The following is a 15,000-nucleotide window of genomic DNA, read 5'->3' as shown; positions in this document are numbered from 1 at the left end:
GAATATATATATATATATATATATATATATATATATATATATATATATATATATATATATACACACGTAACATAGAATAGAATTAAAAGCATACATAGGCACATACACATAGACAAGTGCACACACATACACTATAACGCATATAAACACACTTACACATACACAAACAACCCCAAAAAAAACAAAAAACTTAGAGACAAAGTGGTCGTTTTTTATATAGTTTGAATACATATGGGTCTCTCAGGCCTTCTATTATTGTGCTTTCAACATGAAAATTTACGTATAATGTTAGAATTTCATTGTTGGCTAGTCTATATTATTTTATGCTTTGAAACCTGTTAAACATGAGAAAAGTTCTAGGAACTTGGTGAGTCGTCACAAATTTGTATGCTACCATCTAAAAACGGTATTATGTAAATATGGTTAGGAACATTGAAAATGGATTTAGAATAAAAATGATAGAAATGTGAACTTGAATTTATTTTCAATGTAAGATATTGTATTGATTTTCCAAATATGCTGACTGCAATGAGTTAAAGCTCCTCGTCTTATTAACCATATAGAGACGAATGCCTTAAATGTTAAATTTCAATCTGTCTACAAAGCCTCACTTAGCACAGAAACAGCATTACTTAAGTTTTTAATGATATTGTAAATGATACAGATAATAAAAGTGCTGCAATGCTCATAATATTTAAGTGCTGCATTCGACACTATCGATCAAACTTTACTTTTGACTAGACTACGTGATCAATTTTATATAAGTGGCACAGCTTTGGACTGGTCAAAGGAATATTTGTTTGAAAGAACTCAGTCGGTAATTATAGCAAACCATATATCAACTCCATCCATATTAACGTGTGGAGTGCCTCAGGAATCTATTCTCAGCCCTCTCCTTTTTACAATGTATACTGCTCCCCTTTCTGATATGTTGTCCACCTTTCCCATTGATTTTCTTTTTTATGCTGATGACACTCGGCTGTATAGATAGTTCTAAGTTGACGTCACTCAGGTCTTTGTTATTGTTTTCTGCCATCCGCGTTGATGAGTAATGCTCACTAAACTGTATTAACCTGACTATAAAGGTTCATGGATACACACGGTTTTGTGTGTGCGTCCGTTATACTTCCGGATGGCAATGTTATGAGCTTCTTAGCCAAGCGCATACTATCTATACAAAACTCAATAATGATTCAGAGCTGTCATCAGTATCTGATATGGAAAATTGTATTGCTAACATAAAGGATTGGATGGAACTAAACAAACTTAAATTTAATGATGACAAGACAGAAATTATAATTTTTGGAAATAGGTATCAACTCTATCAAATGAGATATTAGTGGGTGAAAATACTATTAAACCTAGTTCTTGTGTGAAAAATCTTGGGGTGTATTGAGATCAAGGGTTATCCATGGAAGATCATGTTTAAAAAATATGTTAATGTTTAACTATCACATTAGAAACATTGGAAGAATCAGACATTATATTGATGAGAATAATACAAAGATGCTTGTTAATTCTTTTATTACTATCAGATTAGATTATTGTAATGCCCTTCTCATTGGCTGTCAAAGCAGATAAATTGATCAACTACAAAAAAATTCAAAATAAAGCTGCTAGACTTATAAAATTAACGGAAAAAAAGAGATCATATAACACCAGTTCTCCAGGAATTGCACTGGCTTCCTGTGAAGTTTAGGATAGAATTTAAGATATTGTGCTATGTTTTTAGATGTCTGGATGGATTGGCACCTGAATATTTGCAGGAACTGATTAAAAAATATGAACCCACTCGAAATTTAATATCATCTCAGTCCCAACTTCTAAAGGTTACCACCTCAAAATCCACTTTCGGTAAAAAAGCCTGTTCATCCATTGCTCCACGCCTATGGAATGTACTCAGTCCTCGGACAAAGTCCTGTGAAAATTTATAATCTTTCAGGAAATGTCTGAAGACCGAGTTCTTCCGTGAGGCTTATTTTTTATCAAATAGATGTTGCTTAGATTTTATTTCTGTATTCATGCATATTATGTACTGTCGTGATTTTTAATTTTGTTTTTTAATTTTTTTATTTTAAAACATTTTTATTATGTAAAGCGCCGCAGAGCACGATTAACGTGGATGTGTAGGTGCTATATAAATTCAATATATTTACTTACTTACTTAATTATTTCTCCGCCACAAGGGGGTCCCAATAACTCAGTTGGTAGAGCACTTGCTTCACACGCAAAGGGACAGAGATCAATCTCGGGTGCAGTAGAGATTTTTTCTCTAATCCTCCTGTCTACCCAGTAGTGAATGGATAGCTGGGTCTGTTAGACCTGGCGAAAAGTACTTTGCAATAGACAAGCGTCCTATCCAAAGGATAGCAAGCAGTTGCCAATGTCATGCATTAAAATCCGGGATAAACTCCGGCTCCATGGACAGAATGGCCCTGAAGGACTTTTTCTTCTCCCACCACAATAAATGTAATCTTACCCCAAGTTTCATATTTAGTTGCTGTTATTTCAATTTTAACACTTTCCTTACCAAATCATTTCCAGAATTTTCCCCAAAATTTCAAACCCACCGAACACAAAAATATGTTTTTCTTACTCAAATAGAAAAGCAACAAATACATTCTATGCATAATATTGATCAGCAAAATAAACTCTACAACACAGTGTCACGTTTTTAATGCTAATAATACATTTTTCTTTAAATCGTGTGATTTACAAAAGAAATCTGAATGATAAAAGTGCTGGATGGATCCTAACGAATGTGACGATTTTCCTATGGTTGGTAAGGAGAGCGTTAAGAACCCGGTTCATCCTCAGATATCACATTTCCAAAACGTTTGAGAAATGTTATTTCCGTTTTTTTTTAAATTTTAAATAAAAATAAAAAGTTTAGGGAAAGCTACTCCTTCCCAAAATCTACAACTATCGGTAATTCCTGAGTTATTTCCCCTTGATTATTCCACGACTTGATCACACGCTCTATGCTAGTGGGGTGTCCTCCACTTTGTAATTGCTGCGGACCGGTGAATTTATGATAATTTTAGAGCAGCCTAATGAAAGGAGTGGGTTGGGGGTTGATATTTTATATTTTATTTTACATTGTTTTGATTTCATTATTTCAATTTTATTATATTTTTAAGAAAGCCATCACAGTAAGACCAAAGGCTCTTAAACGACTTCGATGTAGTCTTAAAATGATAAAAAACAGAATTTAAAAAAAATATATATATATTATATTTTAAAAGATAGGTCAACTTTCTAAAAGAAATGGAAATTACTAAATGATCTTTGTAAGACCCGTTACTGTTAGCGTCGATCTACGGACAGATGTCGGCTTGAAAATTGCACGTCCTAGGTTATATTTTGATATTTAAAAAAGGATAATAATATTCTAATTTTTTTTTTTACAATTTACATTAATAAAATATGATAAATATACACAAACCCAGAACCACACACACTCTCTACCAATCAATCAATCAATCAATCAATCTATATATTTATCTATTTATCTATCTATCTATCTATCTATCTATCCATCTATCTATCTATCTATCTATCTATCTATCTATCTATCTATCTATCTATCTATCTACGAATTTATCTCTTTCTATCTATTCATCCATCAATATATTTATCTATTCATTTATCTCTCTGTCTTTCTACATGTCCATTAATCAATCTATCTATCTATAAATATATATATGTCTAACTGTCTATCTTTCCACCTATCTGTCTGTTGGTATCTCTCTCTCTCTCTCTCTCTCTCTCTCTCTCTCTCTCTCTCTCTCTCTCTCTCTCTCAACTATTACAACCTATCTCACGCTTTACCACGTCCATATTATCCTTCTCCACAATCATACATAACTACATAATAACATCGTGAGGACAACGTTAATGATATGCGTTTCGATAATATATGACTTGGCACCAGAACTATCATAACAAAACAATTCATATAGTATACATACATTATCATAGTTTGTCAATGAGAAAGACATAATTGTTACATATTCAACTACCTAAAACCACGGCATGATTTCACGCCTTGTCTATTAACAGATGAAAAAATGTCCGTTTTATGTGACCTCCCGCCTGTCGATATTATGTAGGTTAGGTCTACCTACATGCTTTTTATGAGGAATGAAGTTTGATGTCGTGCTCTGCCTTTTATTAATTGTTGTTAGACCGCCGTTTGGGTGATGAGTTCTCTATAGATACTCCTAATCATACCATGACTGTTAAAGGTTGCAATTGGTTTCGTGTGCTTGTGTATGAGTCACCTGGCAGACAGTATAGGTGACTATTTTACATTAACTCATATCACCAGTCGGAGTTTCGAGATGGCCGAGTGGTTAAGGCATTGCACTATGACCCGAAGGTCCCGGGTTGGAGCCTCGATTCAGGCACTTTCGGGGTTTTTATTTTCATGGGCAAGTCAACCCGTCCCCCCGTCCCCCCCCCCCCCCCTCCTCATTTGTTCACTTTGGACAACGTGGGTGATTCCTGTTCACATCAGACATCTTGTTTGATGAAAAAAATATTGAGCTTTTATAGAGCACTAAACGTGCTCAAAGCGCTTTACAAAGGGTCCCTGGCCAACAACAACACTTTACATGTAGGACGGGATATGACGCTTGTTAGGCGATATCACATTTTTTTTTCGGACAGAAACAGCGCTGTTAACAGCCAGGTACTCATTTTACACCTGAGTACGGTGAGAGAATGTGAGTACAGAGCCTTTTCCAAGGACTCAACTATGCGCCGAGCGTGGCTCGAACCCAGGACCTTCCGATCTGAAAGCGAGTGTCATACCACTAGACCACATAGCCGCACGATAGATCTATATTTCCTTCATGGAACACCAGCTAGGCGACTGTATCTATTGATGTTATGGCGGAAGCCCGTTATTATTATTACAAAATTTTTTTCATATCATCAATCGTCGCGGAAAGTGACGAAATGTAAAAATCTCACATATCTGGTCATTTTGGTTTTCTAAGACTTATCTGACACCTGGTGCATCCTGACATAATACCGTTTTGAGACGGTGGGCCACATATTACATACTAATCATTTTGACCAGTTGACCGCTGTACTCTTAATTTTTTTTAAAAAGAAGAAAAAAAGTAGTTCTTTAGAGCCATGAGGCCCATGGAGCCGGAGTTTATCCCGGTGTCTATAGTGTGAAACGGACTATAGAAATCGATTGTTACCCTTTGGATAGGACTATAGGCTATCGCAAAGTACTTTCCGTCAGATCTATTAGGCCCCGTTACCCAATCACTGCTGGGTGGACAAGGGGGAAGGAGGGGGGGGGGGAGGGAGGGGGAAGGGTCAGAGAAAAAATTCGACTGCACCCGGGATCGATCTCGGTCCTTTTGCCTGTGGTGAAGTGAGTGCTCTACCAACTGATGTCCCCCCCCCCCCCCAAAAAAAAAAAGAAAAGAAATAAAGAAAATGACATTTAAACAAACCAACTAGTATTTATGAAATTGGCTAGAAACTCGTCCTTCAAATATCGATCGATTTAAATTACCCTCATCTCGGCAACAACAACCAAAAATTAAAAAACAACTCTCGAACCTGGGATCCTGCAAGGCCTTAACTAAGGCCCAGGTTTGAGAGTTTTGTCTAAACTAGAGTCATTTTAAAAGAATGAAAGAGTTTGAGGGACGAGTTTTCTGAACAATCTTTTAAATATTTGTTGTTGGTTTGTTTGTCTTTTTATCACGGTATGACAGTTAACTGGTTATCTTTCAATTTCTAGTTCACCCCGCCATGATATTAGACGGAGCGACGAGTAACATTTAGATAAAATATGTTCGCAGATCACAATAGGGAAGAAAAGTCATAACTTGAAATCCTGTAGCAGGATGTATAGGCAGATTCTTAAGATTACGGTACGTAAATTGGCGAGGATGAATGATTTTTACTGACTACCAGCGTTTATATAGACTAGAAAATAAGATATCACTACCATCACCCTGACACCAGAAGATGAATGACACAAAGTATGTATCCAGTCCTCCGGAAGAGTGGTTTCACATTTACAATGAAACAGTTTTTACATCACACTTTTCTTCCCTATTATAGTCATAGTTTTAAAAGGAATATTGATGATCATATTTTGGCAATGAGAATAACAACAACGATCATGAAGAATGGTGTCATTCGAAGACGAACAACAATGTTTTGATTTCTTCGTGTACATTAATACACCAAGTTTTGTATTATAGATTAGATACATGTTTACGGCCATTATTCCAACAGACATGGCACAAGATGATGACAATGGTAATGATCTAGGTGTGCATATTAACCAGGTCTGATCACCGAATGCCACCGATGCAATTATGGGCTTGATTTAACATTGTTGTAATGGACAATATTTTGCGTTGGTTTTAAAGTATTTCCATTACAACAATGAGCCCATAATAATTTGGGTAATCAGACCTGCAAATAAATACACGTAAGTAAGGATTCGTCTTCGCACACATTGAGTATGTAGTAAATGAAATGTTATTTTTCCCCGTTAGAGAACACGACTGGAATACAATACCAGATGATATAATATTTTATTGGCAATATATATTATACCATGATACGTACATAAATTGTATGAAACAGAGCGCAACGTTTATTGTCAGTATGGTGGCATTGGCTGATAAGAAGAAGTATTAGTAGGAGAAGGAGAAGAAGACGACGATGACGATGACGACGACGACGAGGCGAAGAAGAAGAAGCAATCCAATATTCTCTCGTTCTCTGTAAAACACATTTTTATAAATTTGGTCAGAAAAATCGTCCTTCAAATATCGATCGACTGAAATCACCTTGATCTTGTCAAAAACACTCAAAATTGGTACTTAAAGGATATCTTCGAAGAATTCTCAAAGTTTCAGAGTTTGTTGGATTTTTTTTTTTTTTAATTGTTTTTCTAAATTTTTTTTCCAAAATGCGGGTGATTTTAATCGACGAATATTCTTGCCAGAATATTTAATACAACGATTTTTTTTCAGAGTCGTTTAGTAGTGTATAACGTTCGCATATATGTAGGTCTGACACCCGAACCCACTTATGGGCCTAGTTTACCATTGTTGTAACGGACAATACTTTTTGTGTCATTTTTTGAGATTTTTATTACAACAATGAGCCAATAAGGAATCGGGTTATCAGACCTGCAAATAAGTGCACACCTGTAGTGTACTACAATACATCAATGTGAAATAAGTGCTGAACGACTGGTTCACTCTTGAGACTTTATTCTCTTCTGAACATCTTTGGACGCCATAGGCTGCTGCCGTAGCTGTGCCGATATGCCTTGTGTATTGAGCGTAATCATTGTAGCATTAATTGTTGGTGGTTCATGAACGACGCATATCTATCATGTCCACTAAACATTCTGGATGGAAAGAAAATTGAATTGTTATTTGATATTGCAGTTGTTGTTATTGTTGCTGTTGTTGTTATTGTTATTGTTGTTGTGTTGTTATTATTATTATTATTGTGATGGTGGTGGTTGTTTTGTAGGTTGTTGTAGTTATTGACGTTGTTTTTGTGTTTTTATTTTGGTGCTGTGTAGTAATGATGACGTTGTTGATGATGGTGATAATGATGATGATGATGATGATGATGATGACGACAACAAAAAGGAGAAGGAGGAGGCGAAAGAAAAGAAGGAGTGGAGAAGGAAGAAGAGGATGATGATGATGATGATGGTGGTAGAATTAAGTATGTATAGATAATTTATGATAAACAAAAACATTTTTTGTGTGTGTGTTCATAATTTGGGGTATCACCGTGACCATGCCGTGTTACTAAAAATAGCTTTTCCAGCACTGGTCTATAGAATCAGAACTCCCAAAGCTTAAAGTTTTTTTCTTACCCTGATTTGATGCAGCCGGTGAGCTGTGTACCGTATTAGACGTGGGACGAATGTAGGAATCATTGACTTGAATATACAGAAGCTTTTTAACCCTCTTTCTGACCTCCGGGTGGCTTATGGAATACAACAAAGCGTTACTGGCCGTAGCCACCTTAGCCAGAATGTTAGGGAGCATGGATATAGAGGGAGTGATGACTGAGGCGTTGTAGAACATGCCCACGAATCCAATCGTCACGTATGGCGTCCACGTGATGCAAAACACGGAGATAATCAAAATGGCGACCATGGCTGTTTTTATCTCGGCCTTGAGGACGAGCTGTTGACGTATGGCGCTGGAGAGACTGCCGCTCCTGATATTGTTCTGGCAACTGTAGTTGTTGTTGGTCCTCTGGAAAACTTTAACCTCCCGTTTGATTTGGCACACAGAGTTGTAGATTCGGGAGTAGGAGAAGATGATAATGGCTAAGGGGATGAAGAAATTGAAGGTGACGAGGCAGATGAAGAAGACCTTGTTAGGAAATGATTGGTCCACGTAGTTGAACGTGCAGGATGTTCCCATTCCTTCAAGGCGGTACGTGGACACGCCTGTGAAGGGTAATGCGGACCACACGATGCCGAGGCACCAGATGACTGCAATAACGAGGGCTGGGTGGGGTGGGATGAGAGACAGAGTGGTATCGATTGGGGGGGGGGGGGGGGGGTATTTCAGGTCGATTAAAGCAAGGGAAGTGAGATGAGATGGGGTGGAACGAGGTGAGGGAAGGGAAAAGAGAGAAAAAAAAAGTGAATTTGAATTTTAAAAAATGAACGATGAAGTAGTGATGTGATCGTTTGTGGAAATTGAATATGTATATAGATGGTGGGATGGTATTGGTTTGGGCGATGATGATGATGATGATGATTGTATAGTACAATGATGATAATAAGCTCTTACTTCTGGAATCCGAGAAAACACCTTTTTTTCAAAAAATGTTTGCTAAAAATACATATATATATTGAGGAAGATTAAAAGTACCCAAACTCGTGAAAAAGTCTCAAACTCAAACCAAATCACTTGAAACTTTTAATAACTATAGAGGTTTATATCATCATATGATATTTGAAAGATAAACTTTAGACCGACGAGTACACGCATAGATATATATATATATATATATATATATATATATATATATATATATATATAAAATATATATATATAATATATATATATATATTATATATATATATATATTTATATATATATATATATAATATATATATATATATATATATAAATGGGATCACTCACTTAGACTCCTTCCGCACTAGGACAAAACTGTCCCGGGACAAATTTGTCCTGTCCCACTGGAGAAAACTTCTATTCAAAAGGGGTTCCGCACTAGGACAGGACTGTCCCAGGACACACCTGCGCGAATGCATTATTTTTTTTTTTACAAGATTCAAAAGTTTATTTGTAGGCAATTGCAACTCTAATAATTCACATTTTATGAATCAACATAAGATACGACATGACGATAATGATTTTTTACACTGTACAATGGGATTTGTTTATATAAGATTTATATAATCATGAAATATTCTTATAGCAAGAGTAATATTATTGCTACTGCTACTACACTACTACTACTACTACTACTACTACTACTACTACTACTACTACTACTACTACTACTACTACTACTACTACTACTACTACTACTACTACTACTACACTACTACTAATACTACTACTACTACCACTACTACTACTACTCCTACTACTAGTACTACTACTACCACTACTACTACTACTACTACTACCACTACTACTACTACTACTACTACTACTACTACTACTACTACTACTACTAATACTACTACTACTACTACTACTACTACTACTACTACTCCTACTACTAGTAGTAGTAGTAGTAGTAGTAGTAGTAGTAATAGTAGTAGTAGTAGTAGTTGTTGTTGTTGTTGTTGTTGTAGATGTAGTAGTCGTAATAGTAGTAGTAGTAGTAATGGATGAAATAGAGGTTGCATATAAATGTGCTTTACTACGTGGAAAAAAAGACAAATTGAAAGAGAAAACAATATTGGATGCATCCTTTAATGACCCAAAGATTGCTCAAGGGTCAATTCCGTAGACTCTATGGTGATCTCCGATCTTATCTTAAAATGACTTTCTTGGAATCACCTCATTTTACCCAGGTGCAAATGATTACCAGTTCGCTGATGAAAGTAATCTTTGACGGACTAGCATCATTCAAGAGGATAATAGAAAGTCAGCATGCTTCGTACCCGAAAGGCATCAGTTAGTAAGTCACCTCGCCTAGCTCAATTTGCGGCGCTGCACTACGGTTGACGCCTGGGTTATACCTCGTCCTAGCTAAATTGTCGGCGCTGCATTGCAGCTGACGCCTGGGTTATTCCAGTCTTCACTTGGAATAGACCCTCGAGAAAAATTTCCCCTATGGGATGAAAAAGGGAATTTTATTTTTTTAAAGTTTAAACTGTTATCTGTCTGCTAAATGCCACAGAGACATGGATAAGTTCCGGATTTATAAGCTTAGGAGGCAAGATGGCCCATGGTTAGAGCGTTGTACTCTGGACTGAGAGGTTCTGTGTTCGATTTCGACCGAAGCCAATTTGTACTTTCTAGAGCAAGAAAATTTACTCCAATCACTCACTCCATTCAGGTGTAAAAGGGTACCTGTCAAGCTGGGATAGTAATCTGCGGTAGACTACAGACTAGCGTCCTGTTCAAAGGTTTTCAAACAAATACGTTAATTGTCCGCTTCACGCTATTGAAACCGGAATAACTCCTGCACCATTGGCTACAAGGCTCTAAAGGACTTAATTTGTTTTACAATGAGTCCAAGTGGCTCAGAAGGACTTACTTAAAAATATTTTCATTGAGAATTCCCGAAATAAATAACGATAAAGATAATTGATCCCACAAGTTACCGAATAGATGTGCGACCGGTTTTAGACACTGTACTGCTGTGTCACAAAGTGTGACACTTCTTAAATTATATTTATAAACATACGTTTTTAAATTGCCGAAAATGTTTATGTTGCTATGCCTTCTGTACGTGGTTTCATCACATAGAATTATTTTTTGAATTGTTCTTGCTTTTTTTATATTCAGAATTGAAATAAATAAATAAATTATAACTGTGAAATTGAATGTAAGCTTCAGTTTAATATACGAAAACAGATAAAATGGACGTTTCGGATTTCCCCTTCATCAACAACACATGATGAATTAAAAACTACAGACGAATGAGATAATGTGGTAGTGGCGTTGTTAAGATGCATAAACAAAAACATTGATGGGCAGGAAATTGTATGCTACTTTGTGAGGAAGCGCGAATTAAAACAGAGCAATAGAAATTTATAAAAGGTGCATACTTAATTATGTCAAAAGAGGGAGGCGGAAGGAACTGTGTAATGCAGTATAGAAAGTGAATTAAAATAAAGTGTGGACTGTTGTTGGAAAATAAATACAATGGAATTGGAAATAAATACAAAATATAAGTGATGTAGGTATTAATATATTAGTGGCATTAGCCGCAGCAGAAGTAACAGTAGAAATATAGTAGTAGTAGTAGTAGTAGTAGTAGTAGTAGTAGTAGTAGTAGTAGTAGTAGTATATAGTAGTAGTAGTAGAAGAAGTAGTAGTAGTAGTAGTAGCAGTAGTAGTAGTAGTATAGTAGTAGTAGTAGTAGTAGTAGTAGTAGTATAGTAGTAGTAGTAGTAGTAGTAGTAGTAGGGATGCAGAAAATAAAGACAGGCATTTCAATTTTGACACGGCGCCGCCAAGTCTGGGACTTTTTTGTCCTAGTGCGGAAGTCTGCTATATTTTTCTACTATCACAAACGATATGAACACGGGACTGGGACAGTCCTGTCCCGTTGATTTTGTAGCATTTCACAACGGCTTGGGACACAACGGGACTGTTTCGTCCCGTCCCAATAGGTGCGGAAGATTTCTCTAAATTCTATATGTTACAGATTCGGGACAGGACTGTCCCAGGACAGTCCTGTCCTAGTGCGGAAGAGGGTTTATATGTGGCCAAAACATATGTTTCTGTGGCTTTCATCCACGTCGTTAACATCATTATCGGGCACTTTCCTACCTACGAGTACCCACCAACACTCATATATATATATATATATATATATATATATATATATATATATATATATATATATATATAATATATATATATATATATATATAGGCCTGACATCCAAGCCCACTTTTATGGGTATATTTAACCTTGATGTAATGGACAATCAATCTTTTGCGTTAGTTTTTAAATTTCCATTACAACAATGAGTCCAAAATGAAATAAGTTATCAGACCTGCAACTAAGTGCACGTCTCTTAAGACTATAATGAAAAAATGTGATACGTCAGTCTATTTGGCTCAGCCCTTACCTATAGTCGATTTGGCCATACGATCCACAGGCCCCAATCGCCTGACCACCACCACATATCGATCAAAAGAAATGGCTGCCAATGTATTGATGGCAACCAGTCCAGAGATGGATGACGTCATACCGTAAAACTGGCACCCTGTAGGATAGGAGAATATGAAAGAAAAACGTTATTTCAAAAAACTTGTTCCTATCCCATGGAAAGTGTAAAACTATCCTGTGAGACTGAATACAAACCTTGTGTAAATGATCTTCTGGTTTCAGAGTGATGGCATCTTTTAAAAAATATAACCCATCCTCCCACCTTTACGTCCCGTAATCCTAAAATGCCTATGCATCCTGTTACTAAAATAGTTTTGCCACCTTTATGTAACCTATTCATTATTGGTACTCCGAAGGACTGGTCACATAAACACTCTCTAGGATTTAGGAACTAAAAGAGTCACAGGGTTTGCTGTCACGAATTTTCTTCCGTATTGATAATAGATTCTTTAGAAGGGTGAATAAGGATAAAACCGTGCAATTTCGGTTTGAAAGCAGCAATGATATATTCAAAGAACTTTTTTTTGTTTGAAGCAATAAACATTTTAAAAATTGTTTCCATTCATTGCACGTTTTATTATTTTATGTTTACTGTTATATTTTAATTCGCACTTCCTTAAAAGGAGCATTCCATTTCCTTTCCCATCATTGTTTTGTTTATTCACCAAATCTACGTCATTCTCACATCTCTCATTCATCTTTAGTGTTTCAGTTATCGTATTTTGTTGATAAATGGGAAATCCGAAACGACTACATTATCTGTCTTCGTTTAATAAATTGAAGCTTCTATTTCAGTTCGTATTGTTTTTTTATGTCTCCGAGCTTCAAGCAGCAACATTTTCATTATCTTTTTTTTTTTTTTTTTTGCTTGTAAAAGTGAAGATCATAAATTCCTCTTTTAAGTCAAGATAGTTGTATCTAGTCTAGTACTAAAGTTGTGTCAGTGTGATACATTGCTTCTTTCTATTCATATAGACACCTAATGGCCGTGCTATTGAAAGCCCTATGAATCATGACGCCAAAAGACAGCGTTCAATACAAAACATTATTCTCAATATTAGTCTTGTATTTTATATCTATCTATTGAATTAGATGGATTGATTTTAGTGAGAAATATAATCCCTGACCATCCTCATCATTATCATCATCACCATCATCATCATCGTCGTCGTCGTCGTCGACGTAATCGTCGTCGTCATCATCATCATTGTCATCTACTTTTACAACAAAAACTACTACGACTACTACTACTACTACGACTATTACTACCACTACTACTACTACTACTACTACTACTACTACTACTACTACTACTACTACTACTACTACTACTACTACTACTACTACTACTGCTGCTGCTGCTGCTGCTGCTACTACTACTACTACTGCTGCTACTACTACCACCAATACAACCACCACCACCACCACTACTATTCCAAGCATACCAATGACGCAATCAACCACGTGACATAACTTACCTTCAAACCCCAGAGACCAGCAACCCTTCAAACTTGAAATGATAAAGATAGGAAAGTCAACGAGTGCCATCAAAATGTCCGCTGTAGCAAGGTTGATGATGAGGAGATTGGACGATGTACGGAGTCGGTTGTTTCTGAGAAATAAAAGAAAGAACAAATATTGATCATGTAACAAAATGTAACATGGGTGTAGCGTGGCTCAGCAGTACGGTCGTTGCTTTGTACCCGAGAGGTACCGAGTTCGATTACTCGCTGCGCTGTATGGCCTTGAGCATGTCACCTCGCCCTAGCTCAAAGTTGCGACGTTACACTGTGGCTGACGCCTGAGTAATTTCAGTCTTCCTTTGGAATAGACTCTAGAGACAAATTTCCCCGATGGTATGAATAAAGGGAATTTTATTTTTATTTTTATTTAAATAGTTTAGTAGCATAACATAGTAAAAAATATTCTGGTTCTCGCGTAATATACAACCCACCACGTCAAACCGGCCTTGGTATTATGTCGAGACCGACGTTTACTTATTCGCAGGTCTCACAACCCGATTCATTATGGGCTCATTGTTGTAATAGAAATCTATAAAATAAAAAAAAATGACACAAAATATTGTACATTACAACAATCTTAAACTAGGCCCATAATAATTGGGTTCGGATGTTAGACCTGAATATATGCACACATCGGTCGGGGTGATCGGACCCCCCAAAAAGTGGATTTAGAATTAGCATTAGAAGAAATAGTCATGTTTATGTTTTTTTTAATAACACTTCATTTGGATGGATAAATAAAAGTATTTATAAGTTCGCTAAGGAGATCCTGATAGCTCAGTTGATAGAGTAGTTGCTTCACATGCAAATGGGACCGAGGTCGTTCCCAGGTGAAGACGAAATTATTCTGACTCCCTTTTCCACCCAGCAGTGGTTGGAGGTCTAACTGGATCTATTATACCTGATAGAAAGTGCTAAGCGATAGACAAGCGTCCTATCCAAAGCGCAACATACAATACGCTTCAACAGTCGTAACGTCTTTTCCCTCGTAATGACGCATAGTAACTTAGTAACTGGCTCTAAACTATCGGACCAATGGCGGACGCCCTTATGAAATATTTCTCCGACAAGCATGAAAACGTATCCAGAGGGGAAAAAAAAAAAAACATTTTAAATCT

General features: G+C 36.4%; 1 protein-coding gene and 1 long non-coding RNA gene across 2 annotated transcripts in view; one reads left to right on the top strand and one right to left on the bottom strand.

Annotated features, from left to right (window-relative positions):
• LOC144972298 (uncharacterized) overlaps positions 1–15,000 on the top strand; it is a 175,832-nt gene that overhangs the window by 36,436 nt on the left and 124,396 nt on the right. The gene's annotated exons all lie outside the window — the stretch shown is intronic.
• The window catches only part of LOC144972297 (opsin, ultraviolet-sensitive-like), a 120,052-nt gene continuing 110,527 nt past the window's right edge, over positions 5,476–15,000 (bottom strand). Inside the window, exons 4-7 of the mRNA XM_078913385.1 lie at positions 13,838–13,971; positions 12,319–12,456; positions 7,889–8,533; positions 5,476–7,405 (exon numbers count right to left, since the gene is read on the bottom strand). Coding sequence (XP_078769511.1) covers positions 7,368–7,405; positions 7,889–8,533; positions 12,319–12,456; positions 13,838–13,971 — 955 coding nt within the window. The 3' untranslated portion in view covers positions 5,476–7,367. The remainder of the gene's footprint in view (positions 7,406–7,888; positions 8,534–12,318; positions 12,457–13,837; positions 13,972–15,000) is intronic.

The sequence above is a fragment of the Berghia stephanieae genome, chromosome 5 (assembly GCF_034508935.2).
Source record: "Berghia stephanieae isolate SIO BIC M18660-M18661 chromosome 5, UCSD_Bste_1.3, whole genome shotgun sequence".
NCBI classification, from domain to species: domain Eukaryota; kingdom Metazoa; phylum Mollusca; class Gastropoda; order Nudibranchia; family Aeolidiidae; genus Berghia; species Berghia stephanieae.
This window is presented reverse-complemented; position numbering and strand designations above follow the sequence as displayed.